This window comes from Lacerta agilis, chromosome 5, assembly GCF_009819535.1.
Source record: "Lacerta agilis isolate rLacAgi1 chromosome 5, rLacAgi1.pri, whole genome shotgun sequence".
Taxonomy (NCBI): domain Eukaryota; kingdom Metazoa; phylum Chordata; class Lepidosauria; order Squamata; family Lacertidae; genus Lacerta; species Lacerta agilis.
In genome coordinates, this window is record NC_046316.1 from 53078495 (window position 1) to 53105687 (window position 27193).

General features: G+C 41.9%; 1 protein-coding gene and 1 pseudogene across 2 annotated transcripts in view; one reads left to right on the forward strand and one right to left on the reverse strand.

Moving 5' to 3' along the window:
* Positions 1-1991: 1991 nt before the first annotated feature.
* Positions 1992-27193, reverse strand: part of SUFU (SUFU negative regulator of hedgehog signaling) — a 71846-nt gene continuing 46644 nt past the window's right edge. For both annotated transcript variants that reach the window (XM_033149793.1, XM_033149792.1), the window contains exons 9-12: positions 21129-21263; positions 20167-20305; positions 6234-6302; positions 1992-2558 (exon numbers count right to left, since the gene is read on the reverse strand). In XM_033149793.1, coding sequence (XP_033005684.1) covers positions 2469-2558; positions 6234-6302; positions 20167-20305; positions 21129-21263 — 433 coding nt within the window. In that variant the 3' untranslated portion in view covers positions 1992-2468. The remainder of the gene's footprint in view (positions 2559-6233; positions 6303-20166; positions 20306-21128; positions 21264-27193) is intronic.
* On the forward strand, positions 24562-25049 carry LOC117047055 (annotated as a pseudogene).

Consider the following 27193-nt stretch of genomic DNA (forward strand, 5'->3'; position numbering starts at 1 on the left):
AAAGCCAGACAGTTTAGACTCTAGAAATGACTTCTAAAGCCCCACATAACTGATTTCATCTTCATCCAATAACATTTCTATGTACATAGGAAATTAACGTCAGGCAGAAGGTTTCTACTCTCCTCCCTGACATGCCAGTTTTCTATGTGCAAGGATTTTTTCTCTTGCACAGAGGAGCATAAGAGACTCAATTGCAGTCCTAAGCACAGCAGTCAAGAAACAGCTTTATCATCCCAGCTGCTGTTTGTGAAAGCTAGGCCTAATAAGGATGGCTTTTGTGGGGAAAATATGCTAGGTATCTGACAGTAACATTTGAGTGATAGCACACCATTTGAATGCCAAAAGATTTTCCTCATAAGCAGGGACCCCTTACAAGATTTCACTACAACCTTCTATGGCTTGGCCTGTTTTAACCTTGCAGTGTTTTCTGCTTAGTCAATTTGGCAATAGCGGTTAGTCAATTTTGCTTACATTAGCACATGTTTGAATTGTGCTCACGACAGCACAACAGCTTCCAAAATACTACAAATTAAGTGACTCCCAAAGCGTTTTTGCCTTGTAGTCCCTAAACATCAGACCACACTTGTGTACCATGCTATCCTAAGTCCTTTACTTAATGTGAAAGGTGAGGCTTATAGGATTATGACAGGGAGCCTGTGGGCAATAGTAAATAGTTTACTGTGAGCTACTTTATGTCACCAGCACATATCTATCTAAACTTGTTCGAGGTCCAGTTCCCTAGCCATCAGCCCATGGGTGTAAATGGGTGTACACCAATTCTGGTATACATCAGTATACATCAATTCTTAGCAATTTTTGAAGATCACTTATGCCTGTGACAAAATTTCTGAAGAACATAAGTTTACACAACAAGAGAACATAGTATTTTGAACAGCTGCCTAGTTGAAGTGGACTTTCATTCTCTTGGGAAGGGAAGGGAAGAGAACCAACATATTTCCTTCTACAAACTTTGTAACAGAAACTTTCAGAAAATAGTTTCAGGTTGTAGATTTCTGCTTTAGCAGTGCCAGATTTCATTTTCGGTGGTGAGCTATGGAGCTACTACCACTTTCCTCTGCTAGGAAGTTAGTCCAACTGCCTATAAACACAAAGTCAAAGTCTGCACAAAATGGTGTTAGAAATACAGTGTAGCTGTCTCAAAATCAGACCATAACTCTGAAAATTAATGCCTGTGTATGCAGCAGTACATCAAACTGAATTTTCAAAACATTCTGAAATGGCCTGACTCAATATGCATTAAAATTAACAGATATGCCTTCCCAAAATATGGGAATGGGAAGTGAAAACATGATTTCAGCAGAAATAAAAGTTCTTTGGAAAACTTTGTTTTTAAAGCCAATGTAGAGACAAGACAATAGGTTTTCAGGCATCTCTTTAACTCATGTACCCTTTTCTATTTCTCTGGAAAATTTGGTACAAAGCTACAGGAAACTTCAGGAGGGATACAGTAGCAGAATTGTTAACCCAGAAGATCTGGCTGTACCAAGTTAGAAAATCAACACCTAAAGCCCTCTGCTCATTGTACAGCCCAATGAGAAATACCTATGAAACCCAATTCTCTATGTACTTGTCCCTTTTACAGGTGACCATGAATCAATTTTGGCCTATTACCCTAGGACACACTAAGATAGGTGTTTAATCCTACAATGAAGTAAATACTTACCTGGTAGGAAGCCCCACAGAACATCACAGAACTTTTTTAAGCAACCTTTTCCTAAATATAACCCAAGCTGTATCTCTTCCCTAGGGCAAACTCCTGACTTAAATAGGATGTTTATAGGTCTCAGAATTCAGAATCTAAAATGACAGCTTAAGTACAGCCCCCTCTGTAACATCATGGCAGTTTAGCCAGTGGGACCATGTTTCCCCTGCCAAATCAGTCCCTAGTGTGGCATCAAAACTGATCAGTGTTTCCTCAGTTTGATTTTGTGTACATAAAGTATATAAAAAAATGGCCTTTCTGGAGCAATAAAAAAAAATCACACTGAAGGAATAATTCTGGCCATGAGAAGCCTGACTAATTAAAGAATTTGAGAGTTAAAAAAAATACTTCTAATGTGTGTTTACGCCTGAAAATTGTGTGATTAAGCCAAGGCAGATGAGGCACATAAACCCTGAGCCGGGGGTTGCAGGGACTTCTGGAGCCAGTTAAAGTTGGGAAAGGAATTCTTACGACTACTATTAATAGTTAAATACTTCTCTCTCCATGTCTCACTCTCGCACTCATTCATATGCAGGTTATTCAGAGTTCTTCCATGACAGAAGAGAAAGCCAGGTACTGGAAGAATTGAGTTCTGGCTGGACTGCTGTTGAGTAACTCCTCCGTTGTTTGCAGTGGATATGCAGCAGCATCTCTTATTTGCAGGAAGAGCTTTTACTGCACTAAATTATCCCATGAGTCACTGGGCAGCATACAGCAACTTGTTGCTTGTGGGTGGCAGCTGGCTTTAATGCAGTGGGTTGTCAAATACAGCATCAGGCAAGATGGAGACTTTCAGTTTCTTTTCAGGCCAACTATACTCCTTTGGAAGTTTGAACTAAAAAAGCAAAGAAGTTATTAGTTAATATAACTTACTATGATGTATGATACACAAAGCAAACAAAACAATACCATTAGACCCAAGAGAAGCAAAAGTTTCCAGCTATCAGGTAAATAAGGAAATATTTTCCAAAGTGGTCATTTGGGACAGAATACTGTTATTTTATCATTATTTATTAAAAACGTATAGCACCCTTCATCCAAAGATCACAGTTCAGTTTACATAGATTACATATCCAAGTATTTCCCCCCCCCCTATTTCTACCACTCACTTGTGCATCACTGTCTTACTTTGCTTTCTTTTAACTCACCAGGGCCTTTTTTTGGCACCTGCTTAGTAAGGACTGAGTCAGTGAATTCAGAGGTTTTCTAGCCCAGTGTATCATGCATATAAGACTTCAGGGTACAGCAACACACACAGAGTTCAAGACAAAATCGAAAATTCTTTCTAGTAGCACCTTAGAGACCAACTGAGTTTGTTCCTGGTATGAGCTTTCGTGTGCATGCACACTTCTTTCAAGACATTGAAAATACAGTGAATAGGTTTTAAAATAGGTTTGATATACAGCAAACACAAGTGAACCCCCACAATAAGGTAGTTGAGGAAGAAGCTGGTGAGACTGGCAAATAAAGTATTCATGCAAGGGTCGTGGGGAAGTGAAGTCCCAATAAGCCTCTCAAGGTTAACATCCATAACACATGAACATAACAAAAACAGCAAAACTAGCAGAAATATGAGCTTCTGGTTATTTGGGAACAAATTCATTTCCCTGAGGCTGACTCTGAAAAACAGAGGGGCAGAATTCAGGGACATGTACAGGAGCCTTACTCCATGCCAACAGCAGCAGGTAGGTACCCATAGGATACCTATCTGAAGAAGTGTGCATGCACACGAAAGCTCATACCAAGGACAAACTCAGTTGGTCTCTAAGGTGCTACGGGAAGGAATTTTTTTATTTTTTATTTTGTTTTGTCCATGCCAACAGTTCATTTGCTATTATGGAGAATGAGGGTCTTAGCTGAGGAATTGGGGGGGGATTTCATAGAACTGTCCTATTTCTTGGGTGCTTAATAACTTACAGGTATGGATTGGAGAAGGGGCTAGTAAAAGGCAGTCACAAAGTTGGGGGTGGCATCTGCCTGATGGGAAGACTGTAGAATCACTTGCTGGATAGATTGTTAGATGGAGGAGTCAATGACCATTGTGCACATTGGCTGAGGAGTGGTTAAGTTGCATGGGCTTTTTTTCTGCCAGAACTTAGTTCCAGCAGCTCTCAGGTGGGCACCATTGCCATTCTAAGAGAACGAGAGAGGTATTCATGCTGAGTTCTGGCACCTCTTTTTCTAGAAAAATAGCACTGAGTAGAACATTGAGTCAAAGCCCTCCAAGGTACAGGAGTACCTCTAGTTACAGACTCCGCTAACCCAGAAATAGTACCTTGGGTTAAGAACTTTGCTTCAGGATGAAAACAGAAATTGTGCAGCGGTGGCGTGGCAGCAGTGGGAGGCCCCATTAGCTAAAGTGGTGCTTCAGGTTAAGAACAGTTTCTGGTTAAGAACGGACCTCCAGAACGAATTAAGTTCTTAACCTAACCCAAGGTACCACTGTAGTCTTTTCAGAAATGCTCTCTCTCTTCCACATACAGGACCAGCTAGACTGGTGGAACTGCAGGGCCCTAGTTCTTGGATGTGATAGTGGTATGAGGAGGAAGAGTATAGATTAAGGAAATTTCTATCACACTATTAAGCAAAGCGTTTTAGAGCAGCCATTTGCTAGACATTAGGGTCTCTTCTGGGACAAGCTGAGCCTGTACAAAAGAGGCACCCTCCACTTCAACTGCAGTGTAACTGCTGGTTCTGAACATGAAAGAAGTCACAGAGCAGCTTGTAGAATTAACTTCTCAGGGTAAGCAAACAGGAGTTGAGGATCATCAAGTTCGGGATGATTTAACACTTAAGGATGATGATGTAAATGTTTTTCAGGTAAAGTGGAGGACAGAGTACAACTCTAAAATGAGTGTACAGAGAAAAATGGTAGCTAGCAAAAACCCAAAGAGTGACTGAAGAAATTGAACTAGAAAATGTCATTTGAAGAGAGATATAATGTATAGGTGTTTATATGTTAACATTAAAGAAATCTCTTAACCATGATGGGAGAGCTTAAGAGCTTGGCAGCTAAACAAAACAGGTATCCTGGGCATATCAGAAACCTATTGTCAACAGAGAGAACCAGTAGATCATGCTTACAGAAAATCAAGAGAAAGCTCACATTAGAGCTCTGGTTCTCTGAGGGAAGATCATTCAGTGGTAAACTTATTTTAAAACTCCTCCAATAATTTCTTCACATGAAAAAATGGTTAAAAAGTAATTTAGAATTATCATTTATTCACTAAAAACTTGGATTATCTTGAGATAAATAAAAATTAGGGAGGCAGTAAACTTGGTGTAATAATGAAATACAACTTCATTCACATTTACTGGGTTAAGTATTAGATGCAAGATGAAACAGTATTTTAACTTCATTCTAGTTTGTGTTGCTGTAAACACACACACCCACCCAAATTTGATGTTGATTTTTCCTCAAAATGTCTCTCAAATCCATTGTAATCCATGTAAGAAGTGTGCAAAGCCTTCCTGCATGGCTTTAAGAGTCTAGGGAACTATGCAGTTCCTGAGCCAGCTGTCTTTCTGGCCCTGACCAAGAGGCAGTCACCAACTCCTCATATGATGAACCAAACTTCTCATCGACCTAAGACTTTGGGGAATGGAGAGAGTTCCCCATTGCCAACCCTGAAGACTGTTATGAAGCACCCCTAAAAATAAATATGAAGCATGCCTAAAAATAACTTTTCTATAGTAGCCTGCACCTTAAAAGGAAGTTTCAGTTTTGGCCAGGAGAGGCCCCAAGACAGACTCCATTGCAGAAAACCAGGTGTGCATGCTCCAAGTTGGTTGTGTTATCTCCTTTGACTATAAATTTCTGCCACCCTCCCCTTATCCTTTGTCAATTTAAAAATAAACTACTACTTTAACTTTAATTACAACACAGCGTTCTAATTCTGAGACTACAAAACTTCAGCACTAAGAATTAAACAACAGGGCTGTTTTGGCAGTAGAAGTAGGAAAGGCTGTTCTACAAGCAGATAAACCTTACTGGAGTCAACAGGAACTGTGAGAATTAGGATTATTTGCTTTTCACGGCAATGAATGAATGTTAGGGAGGATTACCTTACGATATGCACATGAAAAACCATTAGCAGTCCCACAGAGGAGTACTATAAATGCTCTTACCACAATGCATGGCTGTCAAGTAAGCAGTAAAAAACTATTGAAGGTGTCATTACAGACAGTCAAAGTCTATGTCTACATTCAGTAGACTATAAGGGATAGGAACTCCGTCGGAATTTTGCCAAGACATCAACAACTGCCAGGGGAGTGGCTAGCATAGATGTCCTAAAATAGAACATTCAATCTTTACCATCCCCAGTGCTCCGACCACATAATCTTGGGGTGGCCACATGAAGGACTTTCAAGGACTGGGTGATAACAGCAAAGAAAACATGAGCCCTGGATTTATAGCCAAGAAACCAGGCCATCAAACCATCAACCAAGCAAATCAAACCCCTGAATACAGAGAGAGTCCCTTTGGATATTAAGAGTTTAATAAACTTACTTCCTCTGAAGAATTCAGATCTTCTAGGTCTTCCAGCATTCTTTCCACAAACTCTTCAGTCAGCAGGATCTGCAAAAGGGAGAGACAGTAGTTTTATTCTTTTACGCTCCAAGCTTCACCTAATTGCCAAGCAACAGACTCTTTCTTAGTGCACAGAGAAGAAACTGTACTGTTGTTCATACAGAAATTCACAAAGCCCTTGGAGGTCGGTTTGTTTCCTCCCCTAGTACCTAGAAAATGCTGCAATTATTAGGGAATCTGGTTGTATCATCAATTATCTCCCTGTGTCAAAAACTGAAAGCTTTGATTCAGAGAAGAAGAAAAGCTAAGAATTGTGAAGAGAGATCACATTATCTGAAAAGACAGGCAATAGGAGAAAGGAGGTGCTTTTTGTCTGAAACACCATAAGCTAGCCTTAGGCTTCAATGAACTGATAGGAGGAAGAGGAGCAAGCTACTATTAGCCTGCAAACAGATTTCCTACCAAATGGGTCAAATAATCTAACCTTCAAAGAACTTCTTTGTTAAACCATGCCTGAATTACCAAGACATAATCCAGTGCTAATAGACAAAAGTTATACCTGCCCTAGCTCAAATCATGTTTCTCCTGCAAGGATCAGATAAACCAGATACACAAGGGCATTTAGGCACAGCAGCAAAAACCCTAATCTCCTACCCATGTCTTCACCTTCAAGAGTTCCTACTGCATGGCTTTTAAGGTGACTGTATCGTTGGCTATTATCAACAATATCTTTTTCACAGCATTCCTTAAATTCAGCACTGTTCCTGCAGTGGCGGCACCACATTACACTAGAAATCACATGCATTTGATGTGCATGATATTAAAGGTGACATCTGCAGCAAATCAACATCACAGGCTGTCATAGCTCTAGGCACCTCATTTAATTTCTTCTGGGATTTAGAAGCTTAGAAGTTGAAATTGAACAAATAGGCCCTGTTCTTTGAAAAATGTTCAACTTGAACTGAGCACCACCCTTTGAGAATATTTAAGAGCTCCTTTCAACAGGACACTATGAAGAGACTGGTAGCAGACAGTAGCCATTTATTCCCCTATGGGGGGATTCCCTGTAAGTAAATGATAGGAAAATCTGAGATAAGTATCTCTGTTGTTCTGCACTCATTCAAAACTCTCATCCAAGAGGATCTTTTCCTCCCAGGGAAACTTTCAGCTACAACTAACATGGTAAACAGCCCCTAGAGCAGCAAACAGTCCCTAGGCTATCAGATGGTACTCACTATGGGGCTTTTGAAATGCCACAACACTTCAATAGACCTGGTGGCATTGTGCAAACAGTTCCTGCCTCACTAGCCTGCTGTAACTGGTTTCTCAAGCTAGGACATGGTTCTGCCTTTGTATGGAGACTGTTTGTAAAACATACAACACCCCCCTCTACCTTACAAGTGTGCTCCGCCTTTAGCAACTGATGCTAGGTTTTCTAGGCTCGGGCAAACAGTGGACATATCTGGACAGCAATAACTAGAAATATGCTTCAGGAAAGACCACAGCAGGGGATGAAAATAGCCCTCCTCTGCTGTTTGCACCTCAGCTATGGATGTTTAGAGATAGACAATCTCTGAGATTGGGAGGCTCTGTTTAGACATCATATTATGCAGTGATAACACCCATCCTCTATAAGTGTGCCACTCGCATTTTAAAGTCATCTAAGCCTGTGGCCCTCACTACATCTTGCAGCACTGAATTACACTAGGCAAGATGGAACAATGAGAATACTGTGCAAACACAGAGATGATACTTTACGTTTATGGAGAAGACATGTTTGTATTTTGAGGCTATTTCCCCCATCATGCAGGATCAGCAGTTAGGAATTTGAATCTCTTTCATTGACCAAGAGCACTTAAAAAGACCAACTGAACTCACATTTCTTGTTTACAATGAAGGCTTGGCATACTATACAATGACAAAATAGGAAAGCTGATACATTTTCTATAAATGTGAAGAAGAAGAAGAAGAAGAAGAAGAAGAAGAAGAAGAAGAAGAAGAAGAAGAAGAAGGAATAGCATGCCCAGCAAAACCTCTCTCTCATCCGTTGGAGGGAGTCTCTACAGCAAGGCTAAAGGAAACTGGAGGTTTTGAGGAAGCAAAAGTAACTCTGTAGGTCTGCTTGTTAATGCTAAGAAACAATAACAAATTCCTTAAAATTACATTTTACGAACTAATGTTAACAGGAAAAACTTGGCTGCCCAACAATAGATGTTCTCTGTAAAAAGGATTTGTCTGCACCAGTTGTTACCCAACCCCAGATGTATCCTGGAAACATTCTCATTCTAATAGTCAATCTCATAGAGCAGGGGTGGGGAACCAATGTGGCCCATGAGGCCATTTCTCCCAAACCACGCCTACCTGCCGATGTCAGTGGTGATGTCAGCAGATCAATGGGAGGATGGGGCTTAATTCTGGCTTGGCTGTGTATCCTATTCCCAGCAGGATGTAATCTCTGCTCAATTGCCCATGGGTGGGAATTATATCTTGCTCAGAAGTGCTGTTTAAGGCAGCTCATGTTCTTCTCCTACAAGTACGCAGGCAGCAGCAACAGCGGTGTGAGGAAGAAAGGTCTCTCACACTCCCCCCCCCCGCCACTACCACCTGCTCACAAGAGAAGTGTGCAAGTGGCTTCAAACAGTGCTTTTGAGAAGCACTTTAAGAGAGCCCCATGCTCCTGGTTCAGCAAAGGGTTGCATAAAAGCATTGTTTAAAGGAGAATGGGGATGGATATTTCAAATAGCGCTTTTGGAACTCAGTACCTAGCAGCTGGCATGAAGGAAGAACGATCCTCCTAAGCACTGGGCTTTCGGTGCATGTGAGAGCACTTTGCTAAGCCCTGCACTAAGCAGGATCCCCACCACCATTGGCTGATGCAAGGGCAAGTGAACCTGTTTGGTCCAGGAGTGCAAGAGTGCACCCTGCAGGGAGCTCTCTCACATGCCTGAAATTAGCATTAAAATAATCCCCCTCCCTAAGCACTGGCTAATGTGAAGGGTGAGCAATCCTGCTTGCTATTCAAGAGACAGCAGCAAGTGAGGCTTCTCTCCTTTTGCTTGCAAAATATAGCTTTATTTCTCCCACCCCAAGTCAAGAGAAGGGGAGAGGAGAAACAAAGCTAGGTTTTGCCATCCTTCTCCCTTGATCCAGGTACCCCAAAGGCTATATTTTTCAACACACATTGTCTAACTTCTTAAACTATGCTGGAATCCACCAACCTGTCCCTCTGTACACGACTCCCTTGGCCTACAATGATGACATGATGACCATGGACATGACAGAAATGTGGTAGGTGGCTGAAGTGCCACAGCAAAACAGCATTTTTGGGGGTAGGGAGTATAGCTGTCAACCCTCCCTGCTGTTTCCCAATGCTATAATAAGGGAATTTCCCACAAAAAAGGGAAAGGTTGACAGCTATGGCAGGGAGAGACAATGCTGCTGCAGCTTCTATGAAGGAAAAGCTTTTTGTGGGAACAAGCAGTTTGTTGTTTGAATCCTGCTAATTATTTCACTTATAAAAGTTGCCACCTTAGACCATTCTTGCTGTGACATATTCACACCATCTAAAACCTGAGGAAGTATTTTTTGTCCTTCAGAACGATTGTTTAAGCCACCAAATGGAATCACACAAATGAAGGTTTATTAAATTAGGTTGATGGCCTGAACATGGACCTGGACCTGGACCAGTTCAAGCAGCCAGTTCACTTTCTGGACACCAGTGTGCATCTATCCAATGAAAATACAAGCACCACCTTATACCAGAAACCCACTGCACATTTGTATTCTTTCATCCCAAAGACACCACAAGATCCAAAGAACTGCATCTGTTCCAACTTGTTGGACAAGGACTCATACCTTTAGGATTTACATCAGGTATTTCTTAAACTATTAACACCCACCCAATGAAGTGAAAAAGCAGGATCATCAAGGTTATACTTGTATCCAGAAATAATCTACTACAGGAGAGTCCCATAAGGGGAAAAAATTGACAGAACACCACCTGTCATATACAGCTCACAAGTAAACCATGTCTGCATAATGTCAAGGATCTACAGGCCATCCTGAACAATGATACTGTTTTCTCACAGGCCTTGAGTTGACTTATCCTTGCTTAAAGATAGCTGCTCTCAAGATCAAGGTTCTGGTTGACACATAAAGCCCTGAATGGTTGAGGCTCTGACTACCAGAAGGAGTGCCTCTCCTGCCCAGGGTCTGATATTTCCTGAGGAGATCTTTTTAAGTACAGTGAGGGGGGGGGGAAGTATTTGATCCCCTGCTAAATTTGCCCTCTGATGAAGAAATGACCAGTCCATAATTCTAATGGCAGGTTTATTGTAGCTGTGAGAGTCAGAATAATAACAGAGAAACCCAGAAGACAAAAGTCAGAGATTGATGTGCATGATAATGAGTGAAATAAGTATCTGATCCCCTATCAACCAGCCAGATGTCAGGCTACCTGGTATCTTCACTGTATGTAACAAGCTGAGATTAGAAGCACCTGCTGTAAGGTGCTTCTAATTTTACCTGTAATCCCAGCTTGTTACAGTACCTGTACAAAAGACACCTGTTGACAGAAGCAATCAATCCAGCAGATTGCAAAGTAGCCACCATGACCAAGACCAAAAAGCTGTCCAAGGATGTCAGGGATAAGATTGTAGACCTGCACAAGGCTGGACTGGGCTACAAGACTATTGCCAAGCAGCTTGGTGAGAAGGTGACAACAGTTGGTGCAATAATTCACAAATGGAAGAAACACAAAATAACTGTCAACCTCCCTCGGTCTGGGGCTCCATGCAAGATCTCATCTTGTGGAGTTGCAATGATCATGAGAACGGTGATGAAGCAGCCCAGAACTACACGGGGGGAACTTGTCAATGATCTCAGGACAGCTGGGACCATAGTCACCATGAAAACAGTTGGTAACACACTACACCGTGAAGGACTGAGATCTTGCAGAGCCCGCAAGGTCCCTTGCTCAAGACAGCACATGTACAGGCTCATCTGCAGTTTGCCAATGCACATCTGAAGGACCCAGAGGAGAAGTGGGTGAAAGTGTTGTGGTCAGATGAGACCAAAATCGAGCTCTATGGCATCAATGCAACTTGCCATGTTTGGAGGAGGAGGAATGCTGCCTACGACCCCAAGAACACCATCCCTGCTGTCAAATATAGAGGGGGACATATTATGCTTTGGGAGTGTTTTTCTGCTAAGGGGAAAGGACACCTTCACCGCATCAAAGGGATGATGGACGGGATCATGTATTGTCAAATCATGGGTGAGCACCTCCTTCCCTCAGATAGGGCATTGAAAATGAGTCGAGGATAGGTATTCCAGCATGACAACGACCCTAAACACACGGCCAAGGCAACAAAGGAGTGGCTCAAGAAGAAGCACATTAAGGTCCTGGAGAAGCTTAGCCAGTCTCCAAACCTTAATCCCATCAAAAATCTGTGGAGGGAGCTGAAGGTTTGAGTAGTTACATATCAGCCTCAAAATCTTACTGACTTGGAGAGGATCTGCAAAGAGGAGTGGGACAAAATACCTCCTGAGATGTGTGCAAACCTGGTGGCCACCTACAAGAAACGTCTGACCTCTGTAATTGCCAACAAGGGTTTTGCTACCAAGTACTAAGTCATCTTTTGCAAATGTATCAAATACTTATTTCACACATTATAATGCACATCAATCTCTTGACTTTTGTCTTCTGGGTTTTTTCCTGTTGTTGTTGTTCTTCTGCCTCTCACAGCTACAATAAACTTACCATTAAAATTATGAACTGGTCATTTGCTCGTCAGAGGGCAAACAGGCAAATTTAGAAGGGGATCAAATACTGGTACTTTCCCCCCTCACTGTAGCTGTACATGGACACAGACCCTACTGCAACTCACATGCCTGAGTGTTTATTAGGACAAAGTTGATGCACTATTGTAAGACCTAACGTTAAGGACTCGTGCACCTGCTCATATTCCTTTGTAAGATATTGTCACCTGCCAGCAATGTCCTTCTACATAAAGGCCAGTCTCTATGCAAAAGACAAAATGTTCGCAAATCAGACACTAGAAATGGCAGCATTCAGAAACCAGTAAGAGTACATTTCAACATCCAGAGCACTGTTGCTAACCTGAAAAATTGCATTCTCTGAAATTTTTTTACAGGAGACTCCAGCGTGAAATTGTTGAATTAGAACCAAGAAGTCTAATTCTGTTCAGGTTTGAACACAGACAATAGTTTCCTGTACAGTACAAATGTTAACTAACAATTGCAAAACTTAGGATAATTATATTATCACCAATTGCTGCTTTTGTGAATGTTTTCCCCCTCCTCTTCAGGTTTATAGTTGTGACAATTTTATGTACTTGTTGCTGTTCACGGCCATTTGGCCCCATTTTTTCTCCCTTTTCTATACCCATACTGCCAACTGTGTATAATACTACATGTATCTGACGAAGTGGACTTCAGCCCATGAAAACTTATGCTAATATAAACACTGATGCCATGGGACCCTTTGTTTTCAATTCTCTGCAATGTACCTACCCAATTCTGGACAGACATTGCCAAGAACAGTGCCTCCTTCCCTCCAACAGTGGAAGGGAGAGAGGGAGGCCTGCATCTTTCTACTTCATACTGCTAATGGACCTTCTTATATGAACAGCAGCCAGGAATTTAATGGGGCAAGAGCTGGCAAACTTGAGAGCTGGCTGTTTCTTCTCTTGCTAAAAATGGGATGGTGCGGCAGTCATTCAAGATCAGACTGTAGAATCAACCCTATGCTGGTCCCTAGAGAGGCTAAACATGGCTTAATAGTGCCTCTCAACACCTACCAGAGGGTAAGGCACTATTGCCTTGTTTTGCTTCAACAAGCCTATGGGATGATTTGCACAGAGCTATGTATGTACACAAATCTTGAGAAAGTGATAAACTGCTAAATGCTCGCCTCTGGATAGCCTTACTAGAACAGAGCAATTGTACAATATATTAAGTCCGCTCTCTAAGTAAAGCAGTTTGTGGTGGGTGTTGGTAATAGTGTTGGAATGTGCTTGTCACACTCATCACACTTCCCCTGTAAAGGGAGACCTTGAGGAAATGACACAAAGACTCAACCTATATTGCTCCACAAACCTTTAGCATATATTGGAATTCCCAACATGCCACTGAGACTTGGGGAACTTTAAAGAAAAAAACTGTCATTGTTTTATTGAAACAAGAAATTACTCTTCAGAAGTAATCTCAAAAACTGCATGTCAGAGACCCTTATTTTCTTATGAAATGCTTGGAGAAGGATTTTTATGAAGAGAAATCCTTTATCAACGTAACAGAATTTTTTGGGCATGAAACCTAAGAGTGATTCAATGCACATCAAAGACATGGACCTTTCAAAAAGGTACATCAAGCTCCCTGCTCTAAAAATAAGAACCCAAGTCAAGGCCTGTTAGGGATTAGCCTTCTGTTAAATATTAAAGAAAAGTAGCTATCAGGAGGAAAAAATGGCTGAATATTAGGACATTCCAAGGACTGGTTTTGAGTCTGGCTGGTTAAGTACAGTTTCAACTTATGTTTGCTTTTTTCACCTGATGCTATGGTTTTCACCTGTTTTGCCACATTTGTGACTTGTTTCCCTATGCTGTTACATACCACCTTGGGGCCCTACATGACAAAGGTTAAATAAATAAAATACATGTTACAGCTGTTGCTATTATTACTGTTGTATAGCCAAAGCTTGAGAAGAACTTGATAGCAAGGGTGATCAACAGAATGGCAGACTGAAGCCTTAATAGTGACTTAAATGTGCACAGTGGAGCTTCTCACTTCCCATGCCGGGCCTGGTTCAAGTGCTGCCCTGCATACTTGCTTGACAAGCCAAACTCCAGGCACTTTTGAAAGCAAATTTTGAATGTGGTATGAGCAGTGGCTGCTGCAATTTCTTGTGTATTTCTTCCCATTGTTCACATATGCAGCTACACTTAGACAACACCAAGCACAGAATTAGTTACCACTACCTAAAAGGCAGTACCAATTTCTCACCGTGGCCAGCTCCTGGGAAGATGGCAAACACAACATAAATGCAAGAGCCCTCCAACACTGTTGCTCCCAAGCATATTGTTGTATTCACTGGCATACTGCCTCTTAACATGGCTCATGGGCATAGCTGGGAGGGGGCAGCTGCCCCCCATTAAGTAAATAAATAAAAAATACTTAACTAAAAGTAGAAACTGTAGAAAGATTTTTGACAGGTTTTTCTGAGCAAAAGAAAGTAATTTAAAACAGTTGTTGAGACATTTCATTCCAAATCTGCCAGACAGAGGATGATGACAGGTGGGTGTCCTGCTCCCCCCCCCCCCCCAAATCCTGCCTATGCCTATGGCATGGCTGTTTCATACACCCATTATGGCTTACATCTGTTGACATGCCTATGCTCCGCAACAAATAGGAAGTTAAATTTTATTTGGAAACAGATAACACACAGCAACAACAAGAGACATTTTTTTTACACTGCTCATACCTGTAGGCACAATCAGGCATGGCTGCAGCCTTCTTTGGTTATTAGATTTGTATCATTGTCTAAATTGTACGAAGTGACTGTATCAAGGAGGGGAACTTTTGTATTTGCGGGGGCTCCCTATAGGGAAAAGTATGGTTCCAAAATGTGCTGGAAGCTTGCACATATATTAAAGGCTTCCCCACTAGACACAGTCACCTTTTACAAAGTGGAACACGACAAAAACTGATGATGGCCAAAGCTAGAATAATCATCCCTAACAGCCCCTGTTTCCTTACCCACATTTCTTACATCTGAAGGCAGATAGTGTTGCTATTTTTAATACTTTAATAATAGCTGGGAGGGGGTGGCAGGGGAGATCCAACCAGAATCACAGAACTGGAGTATTTTTTAACCACTCTCTCCACACCATTCTCTCTGTGGGTCAAAACATGCAGATATTATAAAGGTATGAATTTCTGCCCAAGACAAATGACAGCCCCAGGGAGAAGCATTATCCCTTTCCTCTTACACTGTAGTTTCAATGGGGGGAGGCATGGCTGTGACTATTAAAATACTGTTTAAAAAATCAGCTGCCTACTGTTGTATATAGTTTGGCCCTGAGCTGTAGAACTTTTGTCACCAGCAGCATAGTAACATCCAACAGCAAAATCATGTTACAAAAAATGGCTAAACATGTTAAAGAGACTGTAAATTACAGGACTGTTTTTTCAAACAAGCTTTCGCCTAGATGAAGCTGAGGTCAGGCTCAGCACACCAGTTTCTCCAACCTGTGTATTTACAGCAAAATGAACATTTTTGCCAGTTTCAAAATAATGATGTTAGCCATTTTTCTTACCTTTCACATTATATTGTTAGATGTAAACATACAAATTCAGAGTGGGCAAGCAACAACTATGCATTTGCAAATGCCTGTTAAGCAGATAAAGACACAATGGAGCCAAGAGAGGGGTGGCCCTTTAATAAAGCAAATGCACTGGCAAATGCATGTGTGCGGCTACATAAAGCATGTATTATTTCAGAAAAAGGAATGTCTTAATGCAAGTTCTCTCTTAGCTTTTTAATGCTTTGACTATTCCTAACACAATGGAGTGACAGATGCTGGAAGAAAACAGGAAGAAATGGAAAATGCTGTTTTAATAGCTCCAATGCTATTAAAAATTTTGTATGTGGTTTCTATGACAGAAACCCCATTACACAACACTGGATAGGCTATTTGTTTGACCCAGCATGGCTGTTTTAATGCTCACCTGAAGCATTCACTCTGCCCCCAGGAAGAGGTTTGCCTTAGCAATATCTTCAGAAAGAGGTGCTGATGCTTTTGGCAGCCATTATTCCAGAGGAGGTGAAACCGTTGCTGGAAGCCTTTGATCATGTACAGCATTAGTATGAGCGTTACACATCAGAGACACTGCCACAGTAACTAACATACAAACAGAAGCTTAGTACTAACAAATGAGACTTCTTGCTTGCTTAGCATCTTTGTGGCTCAAAGTGATTTTCTCATTGAACAATACCGGAGACAGTGGAAGGTGTTAGGGAATTAAGCTAGGCTGACACAAGGAATCCTGAAGTTTCAGCTTTGTGTAACTGATTAGCAGGTATAAAAACTTGTAGAAAAGTTTTCTTCATGGACTTTAATATGTAATGCTAAAAAAATCTCAAATTTTGTAGCCAGAAAACCTTAATTTGCTATGAGATTATTATAAAATCTAAATAATAATAAGTTGCACTCCCCCCCAAACACTATTTGGGGGAGCATATAGATTCCTAAACAATCCGGAATTGTGTGTTCCAAGTTGGTGTTAGGGAGCTCAGCAAGTTCTGAGCTTAAAAAAGGTATGCAACTGCAAGAGAGTATTAAAAAAGACTATGAGCTGCACTGAGGGCAGAAGGCTCACTTTGTGACTAATGGATGCTCTCTGTAGGAAAGATGGATAGTATCTGCATCAAGTACTAGCAATAGTAGCTTTTGGGGACTCCAAACTTTTGGTGTGGAAGCTAAACCCAAACATGACAGAAGCCTTATTTTGGTGTTCAATCACCTCACATGTAAGCAAAGTGGGGCCAACAGTTGAACTCAAACCATGAAGTCAAACAAAATGGGGTCTGAAGTCACTGCAAGTCAGCTCATCAGTGGCAGCTGCAAGCCCCAACTTCCAGCAGGAACTGGCTGCACTCATGAGATCCTGTGTAGAACCAATCCCAGAAGCAGATTTGACACTCATTTTAAAAGGCACCAAATAAAAGCCCTCTCCCAATGCAGCTGTGTCTTTTTACCTGCCTCACACCTGACATGTGACATCAAGTGTGGGGTAAGTGGACATGGATTGGGGGAAATTGCCTCCAGAGGTATCTCACCACTGCTGTAATCCACTGGACGTGTGACTGTCTTTCAACAATGTTCACTGAGGCAGAATGTGTGCCTGTTAACAGATACTGACTGCCAGGGATTTTATTATTTCAGAGTTAAAACATCTAGACTGGATTTCAGTTTGCTTCCAAGGTTTTGTTTGTTTGTTTTTACCAGAGAAGTGAGTAGTTTGCTTCCAAGTTAAATGCAAAATACTGGGTTATGCTTTGTTTTCCTTTTAAAGCCTTAAACAGGCTAATGTCAGGGTATCTAAGAGCAGCCCAGCTGAATCAGACAAGGGGATGAGCTGATTTTTCTTGCTCCATTTAATTCACCTTCACCTTGGCAAAATTAGTACTTAAAGTGGAGCTAATCAATTCTTTGTAAACACACCTTGTTCCTGTAGAAGTATGGCCTTAGGGTTTTTGGCAGCTGATTTGCTGTAAGGTAGTAGTAATAGAAGGAAAAGGTGCTTTGGAAACATGAGTGCCATATTTCCAAAGAAGGCATACAAAGCACTGGTTGACCTCTGTGTCAAGATTCAGAGAGCACAGCTGGATTGCTGACTGCTAAAAGGTTTAAAGATCTTTCTATAAGGATGCACATTGTATTTAATTTATAGCTGAACATTTACATTTCATCATGTTCAGAATCAAGAAAAGTCCAACCTGGATCTTCCTTAGTTCAGTCACATGCTCACCTTTATATAAATCCTTGCTATCACGATTTCCTGGTGGTTTTTACATTAGGAAAAATAATATAATCCTCTACATGTCTACTCAGGAGTAAATCCCATTATGTTCAGTGTAGCTTATTCCCAAGTAAATGGGCAAAGGCTTATAGTCTGAATCTTACTACATTCTCTTTTGTTATTGTTATCCAAAACATGCTTTCCATTTAGAGCCAAATACCTTTATGCTTCTTATGAGGAGTCAAAGCACTCATTTAGAGGTCACATTTTTTACATTTTCACAAATCTCCCACTTCCTTGCTAGACAAAAATGAAACACAGTAAAAGGGCTGGGTATCGAACAGGGAGTAAATGTGGTTGGGTGTCCAGAGCACGCCCAGCCCCAACGAGGATAAGCAATTGGTAGTTTAGTTCTTTGTTGGCAAAGCACTCAACTACATCAGCTCCTAAGGTGCAAGGGATATACACAGCACTCCTACTAATTAGCTAGCAAGGCACCTACTTTTTCAGACTTGTACTCTGGCTCAGTCAGTTGGAGCAACCATGCCACTTCCAACTCACTTAAGCCCCCTCACACAAGCAACTGGCAACTTCACCTGCACAGCAGCTCCAGCTGCTCCTGTTGCTTTAAGCCCCTCCTTGTCCTTGGGAGACAGCGGGATAGGGACAGAGGAGCCCCCCACCCGCCCGGACTCTTCCTCTTCCTCTTCCTCCAACCCCAGCTCCTGCCTCATGGGTGGCACAGAACCCCATAAATCTCACGGGTGGCACAGAACCTCACAAATCACTGGCTTCTTTCCCTGCCCCATCCTCCTACACCCGTTCCTTCTCTGCCCACCCCTCAGGACTCCTGCTTGTCCCTGCCATTGGGGCATTCTTTATCTGATTATACAAAACCTCTGCTGAGGACAAATGTGCTCTTCCATTCCCCCCAAACATGGGTTGTGCCAAGCTGCTATTTCATTTCGAAAACTAAGAATATTCTACAACTACAGGTTCACCTACTAACCTGCCTGCTCTAGGCACTAACTACTTATTCTAGCTTTCCTATATCTGTCAGTTATGTCTAATTATAGGGCAGGTAGCAGCAAGAAGGATGGCCAGAGGTGCATGAAACTGGGTAAGGTTATTTCCAAAAATGCCACACCCACAACCAGCAAATGTAGATCATTCTTTGTTCTGAAAAGGGTCTGTGCTTTCTTAACAGCCGGAGCACTAACTGAGAAGCTATACAGGGCTCTTCAATACATTCTTACATGGGCAAATCCTAAAAAGCCATTATCTGGAGCAAATATTCAGAGGTCACAGGCAATAGTACAAGAACTAGAACAATGGACTAGATCCTTTGAGTGTCTATCCTAAATCATTAGTGTGCTGGGAAAGCGAATCCATTTCTCAGAAAACAAGCTGACAGGGACTTCCTACAGCTCTTCAACATGTTCTAAAAGCGTATCAGGTTCATATGCCTTAAGAATTTTTTTTTTAAGTTCATACCCAGTCCAATTGTGACACCTACAGGAGCAAAGAACTTAAGGGTTCTTAGGAAAGAAATGCATCTTGAAAAATGTGAGGGGGCAGAAATGGCCACACATCTAAACTTCCTGTCCTTTTCTGAACTAGTTGTAGATTATATACACAAAGCTACAGCCTTTGAAAGTATTTCAAGACGAGAAAGAGTCCTAACCTAACTGTATCTTGTGAGATACAGAAGCCATGCAGAGTCCCATCCTTCATAGGCATAGATTTCACTCAGTTGTTTCAAATAGTTCCTCTATTTCCTGCCCCCACTAGCTCATCCTAGAGGATGTATGCAGTTATGATGGCAGGATTTTAGGAAGGGTGAAACATACCCAATGTACAAAGGGGCTGGGAGGAGTGCTGTCATTTCTAGGAATTCATATTGTGGATACCTTAAGAAAAAAACGAATTCTGTGGCTCTCTCCTCAAAAACCAGGCCTCTTCACAACAGTACCCTAGGCGAAAATCATTTTGCAAGGTTCCCATTTCTGCAGTTTTGATTTTCCTTTTGAGTTTTTCATGGGTTCAAGTATTGTAACCTTGTCTTCTAGGCTGCATTGTGCTGTTCAAAAACAGTAACTACAAAAGGTAGCTGCATTGCAGTGGTAAGAGAGGGAATTAGAGGATACAGGGTTTGTAAAATGTTCTGGGATTCTGGGAGAGAAAATTGCTGTTTACACAGAAGAGAGTATTAGAGACTGCCATTACATTTTGGCTTTAAATTCTCTTTCCTAAACACTTCAAAAGAAACTGCAGCAGAATGCAAAGGCTTCCTTGGCCTAAAAATAATCTAGCAAAATGGGAAGGAGGGAGTGACTGCAGCAAGATGGAAAGAGGATGAGAGGGCTCTTACTTGTAACCAAGGCCCATGTGCTGCATATGGATGCTCCTCTGTAGCAAAGGCCCCTTCAACTCCTGTTGACACAAAAGTGATTGCTGTATCTCCCGTAATACTTTTGTATGTAAAGTGCCGTCCATGTAATAGTCTGCCCCTGGAAGAGTAAATATAAACACTCATAAATGTGATTTCTAAATCCACAGTATCTTCTCCATGTGGCACACTGCTATGTCATAAGCACTAAACTACTCAAGTCTCACAGCATCTAAGCACATTACTCTAAATTCACAGATAATAAAAAGTAAGGCATAAGTGGGCAAACTTAACATGACCACAGTAACATATGATTAAGGCCCTTGCTGACTATTTTGGCCCTGGGTAAAAAAAAGAAAAGAAGGTGACTTAGATTTGACCTGTGTTTCAGTTTCAATACTGATGAGCACAGTGTAGCCTCATGGGTTCACACCACAGGGAATTAGGTCCTACGCTACTGAGTGTGTTGTAAGGGAGCTCAAGTGAAAGCAATTCCATACCTAAACTCCACTTTCAATAACCACACTCAATCGTACACTTCCTCACTAACTGCAATACACAATCTTTCATAAATCATACAAATCAGCTGACAATTACTTAGGATTATATCGATCAATATACAGGGCTGTATATTGGACTAAATTATGATAAAAGCAGTGCCTTGCGTACCAGTGCATTATTATTAGCATGTACATTCACAAGTGAATGTCACATGGACAAAATGCCTTGTTAAATGGTGACAGTGGGCTTGAAGTGACAGCAGCAAGAGGGTGGTAGTTCACAGAATTATAGAAACGTAGAGCTGGAATCAACACCAAGGATCATCTCGTCCAACGCCCTGCAATGCAAGAATATGCAGCCGTCCCATACGGGTTTTAACCTGCAACCTTGGCATTATCAGCACCACGCTCTAACCAACTGAGCAAACCAGGCTGACTACTCACCTTAAACAAAGTGGAATCAATGCTCCTGATTCCTGGTTGAATTTCAGGTGCACACTCTCAAGCTGTCTTGTGCGAATCAACTCATGAGGAATAATTGTTGCTGAGCTTTCACTTTCTAGGCTGTCCTTCCGACTCCTAAGAGGAAAAAAAAAACATAGGTGTGCATTTAGAGCCCAAGACCAATACCCTGCTTTACATCACTTTGTAAAGAAGATTTTTATTGATGGCAAAAGCAGACAGCTGTGCCCTGGAAAATGGACAACACACTTTTCCAACAGAGAAGAGCATGGCTGTATGCAACCATCCTCAGCAAAACTTCAACTTAATAATAATACCCTCCAACTTAATATTCCGGCATATCACACGCCATTTTGATCCAGTAGTTCTGGCTCACAGGCAGCTTATTCACCAGCTCTCTTCATGTGCTGTAAGTGTTTACAATAAGCATGGGGGGGCAGTAGGGTAAAATGTGCTAGGTCCACCACTATTGCCTTCAAACCTATGAAAGCATTCCAATACACACAGGAAGCCACTACAGATACAAAAGCCCTCCCACTGCAGACAGACATTCTCCTTTCCCAAGGCAGAAGGCAAAAAATAGAGGGTGAGGGATGAAACAAACATACAGTGGTACCCCTGGTTACATACCTGATCCATTCCGGGGTGCCGTTCACACCCCAAAAAGTACACAACCAGAGCGGTGATACCGCACATGCACGCAAGTGCATCAATATTTTTTTTAAGGTGTCACTCCTACTTTCTAGTAGTATCCAGGCCACACTTAGGTCTTATGATTCTTTCAACTGGATTTGTGCCTCACTGGGGAAACTGGCCAGAAGTGTCGAGGAAGGCTTGACAAAATTTTCCAAATCCAAGCTATTGCAAAGATTCATGAAGACGTTTGGCAGGATTGTATAACCTGAAGGTAGTAGCTATGGATTGGGAATATAGAATCATAGAATTGTAGAGTTGGAAGGGACCCTGAGGATCATCTAGTCCAACATCCTGCAATGCAGGAATATGCAGCTGTCCCTTACGCGGACTGAACCTGCAACCTTGGGGTTATAAGCACCACTGAGCTATATGCATTGCATGTGAAAAACCAGCTGAGAAGTGACGTGATGTCATTTCCCTGCTGGAGGAATCCTATTTGAGACATCACTTAAGAGATGGTAGCATACCGTGAAAATATTGGGAACCTGCTAGAGCCAAGCTCCTGCAGTATCCATATTAGTATTTGTATGCCTACATAAATTTGTTAAGTCATCCAACCTCTCACATAGCCGAGATGTATGTAGCAAGCATGTCCCGCTGAGTAAAATAGGATGATCCACAAGTAAATATTCATAATATTGCCTTCTCACAGCTAAAGACCCACAGGCATATTTTCCAGAGGATTTTTCACTGCACAGCCTAGCCAGGTCCTATCATGGATGGCCTATTTTTACAGGCATCTTATAAGGCACTGTGAATATCCTCTTCAATGTAGAAACAACCTTACTGCCGATTTTATTATCATAGTGAGCTGGAATCAGTGTGAGAAGTTACTGATGCCTCTAGACATCATCTGTGATGATGGAGTCGCTAAAGGAAGAATAACCATGTCTGTTAACACTTAGTATTGATTCAAATATACATTCACACATAACGGTACCTGAAGACGTGAAACGTCTTCCTAAGTGGTGCTCGACAAGTCTGGTTGCCTTAGAAGCAAAGTTTCAAACACTGTTATATGGAATTTTTAAGAGATCAGGTCAGTTCTTACAGTACTGCTTGATTTACATATGGAAATTAACAAAGGTGTGTATCAGGAGCACAGTCTAAAGGCAGTCTGACGCCCAAACACAAGGTCAGAATGAGAAGCAAGATCTGAAGGCAGTCTCAAGTCCAAACGTCAGGGGGGGGGGTGAGCAGAGGCGTAGGAAGGTCAGTGCGGAAAATTTCTTGTCACCCCCCATTGATTTTATTTTTTTTGCCTGCAAAAATTGTTTTACGTTATTTCATATTTTCTTACAAAGGAATGTATATTCTAGGCTTCTGATAACAAGTAGACGACTATGGATAGATACTTAAATCTACAGGATGGATTGTGCTTTGGCTTGTGTTATTTTATTTATATTTATTATTTATTTAATAAAATTTATTTTTTAAAACCTGCAAAGTGGTTTACAAAAAACAAAAAAACACAGCAGTAAAATCAAGAAAAATTAACAATCCTACTTTAAAACATACAAAAGCTCAAATATTAAGATTAAAATCACTTCAACTTCCTAAGCATCTAGGTATGCTTGCCTAAAGAAGAATGCTTTTAGCAGGTGCTCAAAAAGAGTCTAGCAAAGGCACGTGCTTTGTTGCAATAGGTGGGGAGTTCCAAAGTGCAGGTGCTGTCACAGTAAACAGTACAGATATTATGTGGAACCTGTAGTAGTGCTTGAAACTACTGAAGGGAAGGTTTTATTTATTGTGATGTCACCATGCTCTGTATTATCTGAAAAGGAAGACATTTATTTAAAAAACAGGACTGCAAAGCAGCAATCTAGTCTCATCATGATCAGTGGGACTTACTTCCAAGCCAACAATGCATAAGATGGGCTGCAATCCTATGCACCCTTTGCATCCAACTTGTACCTAAAACTCTACACAAGCCTTCATCAGAGAATTGTAGAGTTGGAAGGGACCCCTGAGGGTCATCTAGCCAAACCCCTGGTGCAATGCAGGAATCTCAACTAGACCATCCCTGACCGATGGCCATCCGTCTTCTGTTTTGCCCCTCAGCCAGGACACACAACAACAGAGACTGGAGGTGGGGGGAAAGATAAATTTTGACAATGGGGCAGATTTGTCAGGTGCGCACAGGAACAGCTTGAAGACTTTACACAGAGGAACCCCACATAGGTTTCCCCGCACGTAACATAACAGGCAGGGAGCCAGCTCAGATAGAGAGAAAGACATTGGGGAAGGACAGGACAAAAGAGTACCAAAGTCCGCCCATTTTATCCTCTTTGGGATGGTGGCGCTAGGGCTCTGGGACCACCCTCCCCAAAATATTTACTTGTCTTCAATGTATTGTTACCACTGTTATTCTATAGTACAGATCCTTTTTAAATTAAACACTTTCTCTAAAATTAAAACGGCAGAAGTAATCAGTAGCATAGATATCAAAGGAAAAAACGAGAGAATAGTCCCTAATAGATGCAAGGGAGACACAGATACACAAGCACACAGAAGTAAATAATCCAGCCTTGGGGAGAGGGGTGGGAATGTACAGTTTGATGTACTTAGCCTCGAGACGGGAGACTGAAAGGGATAAAAAATTAAAGTCTTGTGTCTAGGAATATTTTTCTGCAAAAGCATCAGACTGGTTGTCAAAAGTGTGAACTTCATTAATAGACCCTATTTAAGCTTTTCTCTTCCGCTCTTGCTGACAGCAAGGTGCCATGCCGGCTAAAGGACCCCTCCAGAGCGTGCAGGTCTTCGGCAGGTAGAAAACTGCTCACTGCAAAAGAGGAAATGGCCTCATTAAGGTGAATGGAAGGCCTCTGGAAATGATAAAGCCCAGAACTCTGCAGTACAAACTGCTTGAACCAGTTCTCCTTTTGGGCAAGGAGTGCTTTGCAGGAGTCGACATCAGAGTCCATGTGAAGGGTGGAGGACACGTAGCACAAATTCGTAGTACACAATTTGGCAGTGTATTTCCAAAGTGCTGGTGGCTTATTACCAGCAATATGTTGATGAAGCTTCCAAGAAGGAGATAAAGGATATCCTTATTCAGTATGATAGGACCCTTTTGGTTGCTGATCCTTGTCGTTGTGAATCTAAGAAGTTTGGTGGACCTGGTGCTCGTGCACGTTACCAGAAGTCTTACCGTTAAAAGAAAACTATGCATTTGTTCAATCTTTTAAATAAAGATGGAGAAAACTGGAAAAAAATTTAGACCCTATTTAAAGGAATTGGTCAATTAGCCACAGAATTGCTTTGCTGATTTTTCTCATCTTCTTTTAATTACACAACTGCTTTTTTTGGGGGGGGGGGTCCTAGCTTCATGCAGGGGAGACTGGGGGCAAAGGGGAGGCCGGCATGCCCAGGGCAGCACTGAGCTGCTCCTCCCAGCACCATGTGCGAGCAAAATGGGGTGGCAGCCAATCAGCTGCGGGCAGGGGGCGGGGCAAAGGCAAGGCAAAATCTACTCAGCCTAGTCTCATTTTCTTCACATAGGCCTACTTTCCAGGACCCGGGAAACCCAGTGGAGGGTAAGGCAGTAGGGCAGTTCATAAAAAACTTGACCCTGCTCCACTGAATTGAAATTTCAGCTTTCATGACATAGGAAAACAGCCAAGTAAACAGCTATTTTTGTGGAGGAGGGTCAAGATATTAACTGATATGCATGAAATTTCATATATAGCTATATAATCCCTAGTGTAGTAAGATAAGACCGTTGGAGCAGGCATTTAAAAAAGTTTTTTATGAACCACCCTAGTAGGGCAGGAAATGTTCCTTGATAATTTGTCACCCCCCTCCATGGTGGCACCGAGGGCGCACTGCCCCCGCCCTTCTTCCTACGCCCCTGGTGGTGAGAGGTCCTAGTTTGGTAATCAGGGGATATTGAAGACTAGGAGCTGGTGCACACATTGTTCCAGGACTCTGTCTAGAACTGAAGGCTTTTAAGCTTCAAGCCTTCAGAGCCCCTACTTGTGAAGAGTGGCTTATTCTCAAATATCTCTTTGCTCAAGTGGATACTTTATACCTCAGGCAAGTACCTGCAGCTGGAGATTGACCAATTCTGCCCCATTAGGTACCTGCACTCCTGAGGACTAGGTGGCCACTTGGCATCTGCCGACAAGACATGACATTGGATCACTTCTCAGTTAGCCGGTTGTTCACATGCAATAATTATCTATAGCTACTGCCTTCAGGTTATACAACCCTGACAAACTTGGTGATGATTCTTTGCAAAAGTTTGGATTTGGAAAACTTTGTCAACCGTTCCTCAACACTTCCTGCCAGTTTCCCCAGTGAGGCACAAATCCAGTTGAAAGTATCACACCTAAGCCAGTAAAAGTTTTATTAATGCCAACCTCTCTATAAGATACTAGCCATTCTTTAATAGACGGAAGGCATAAAGAAAGGATGGGGAAGCTATGGTTCTCTGGATATTGCTGGACTCTACCTCCTGGTTGGGGCTGATAGAAGAGCCCAACAACATCTGAAGGGCCACTGGTTCCCCACCCTGACTTGGATGACTATGATCTAAGGGTGAAAAAAGGGAATAAATCTCTCCATGCAAATAGTGAAGAAAGATGTGAACAAAACCCTTTGTGATTTCATCTAAGGCAAGCATGGGGAATACTTTTCAACCAAGGGCCACAGACTCCTGTGGGCAACCTTCCAGGGTGTTCATGCCAGTCATGCATACAGCCAGATCCAAAAGCAAGTAGAACAATGGGTGTGACTCTTACCTTTCTATAACAGGCTATATCCCAACTATGTACAACTCAGAGATTTCTACACATCTCCACTCTGGCAAGCAATAGAAATGGCAAGGACACATTCCTCTGAGGCAAAAGCACTTGATCAGGGTACAGAGCAGGGCTAGTGAGAAATATGGATGGGGAGAGAGGCCTACAGGGCTGCATTCAACTTGCAGGCCAGACATTCCCCACCCAATTTAATGAACCCTGGCAAGAAGTGCAGAGGAGGATGTCTTCCATGACTCACTGATTTATTCCAGCCCACCATTTCAGAACTGTTGCCATGTGGGTCATAGAACATTCAGGTTGATACAGCTGGAACCTCTGGAGAAAATATATTTCACTCCCCGCCAAATGCTTTCAGACTAGATAGGATACAGAACTACACTGATGTGTCGGTGGGGCCTTTGTTTTTTTTTTTAAAAAACCCAACCATTGCTTGGAGCAGACTCTTGAATAATGAGTTTGGCAGTTTATCATTTTCTCCTAAAATAACTGAACAGCCAATTGACACTTAAGTTAAGCTTTCTTGATCTCCAATGTACATTTAGCAAAATTATCCTGCTACCAACACATTCTTTTTATCTGACACTAACT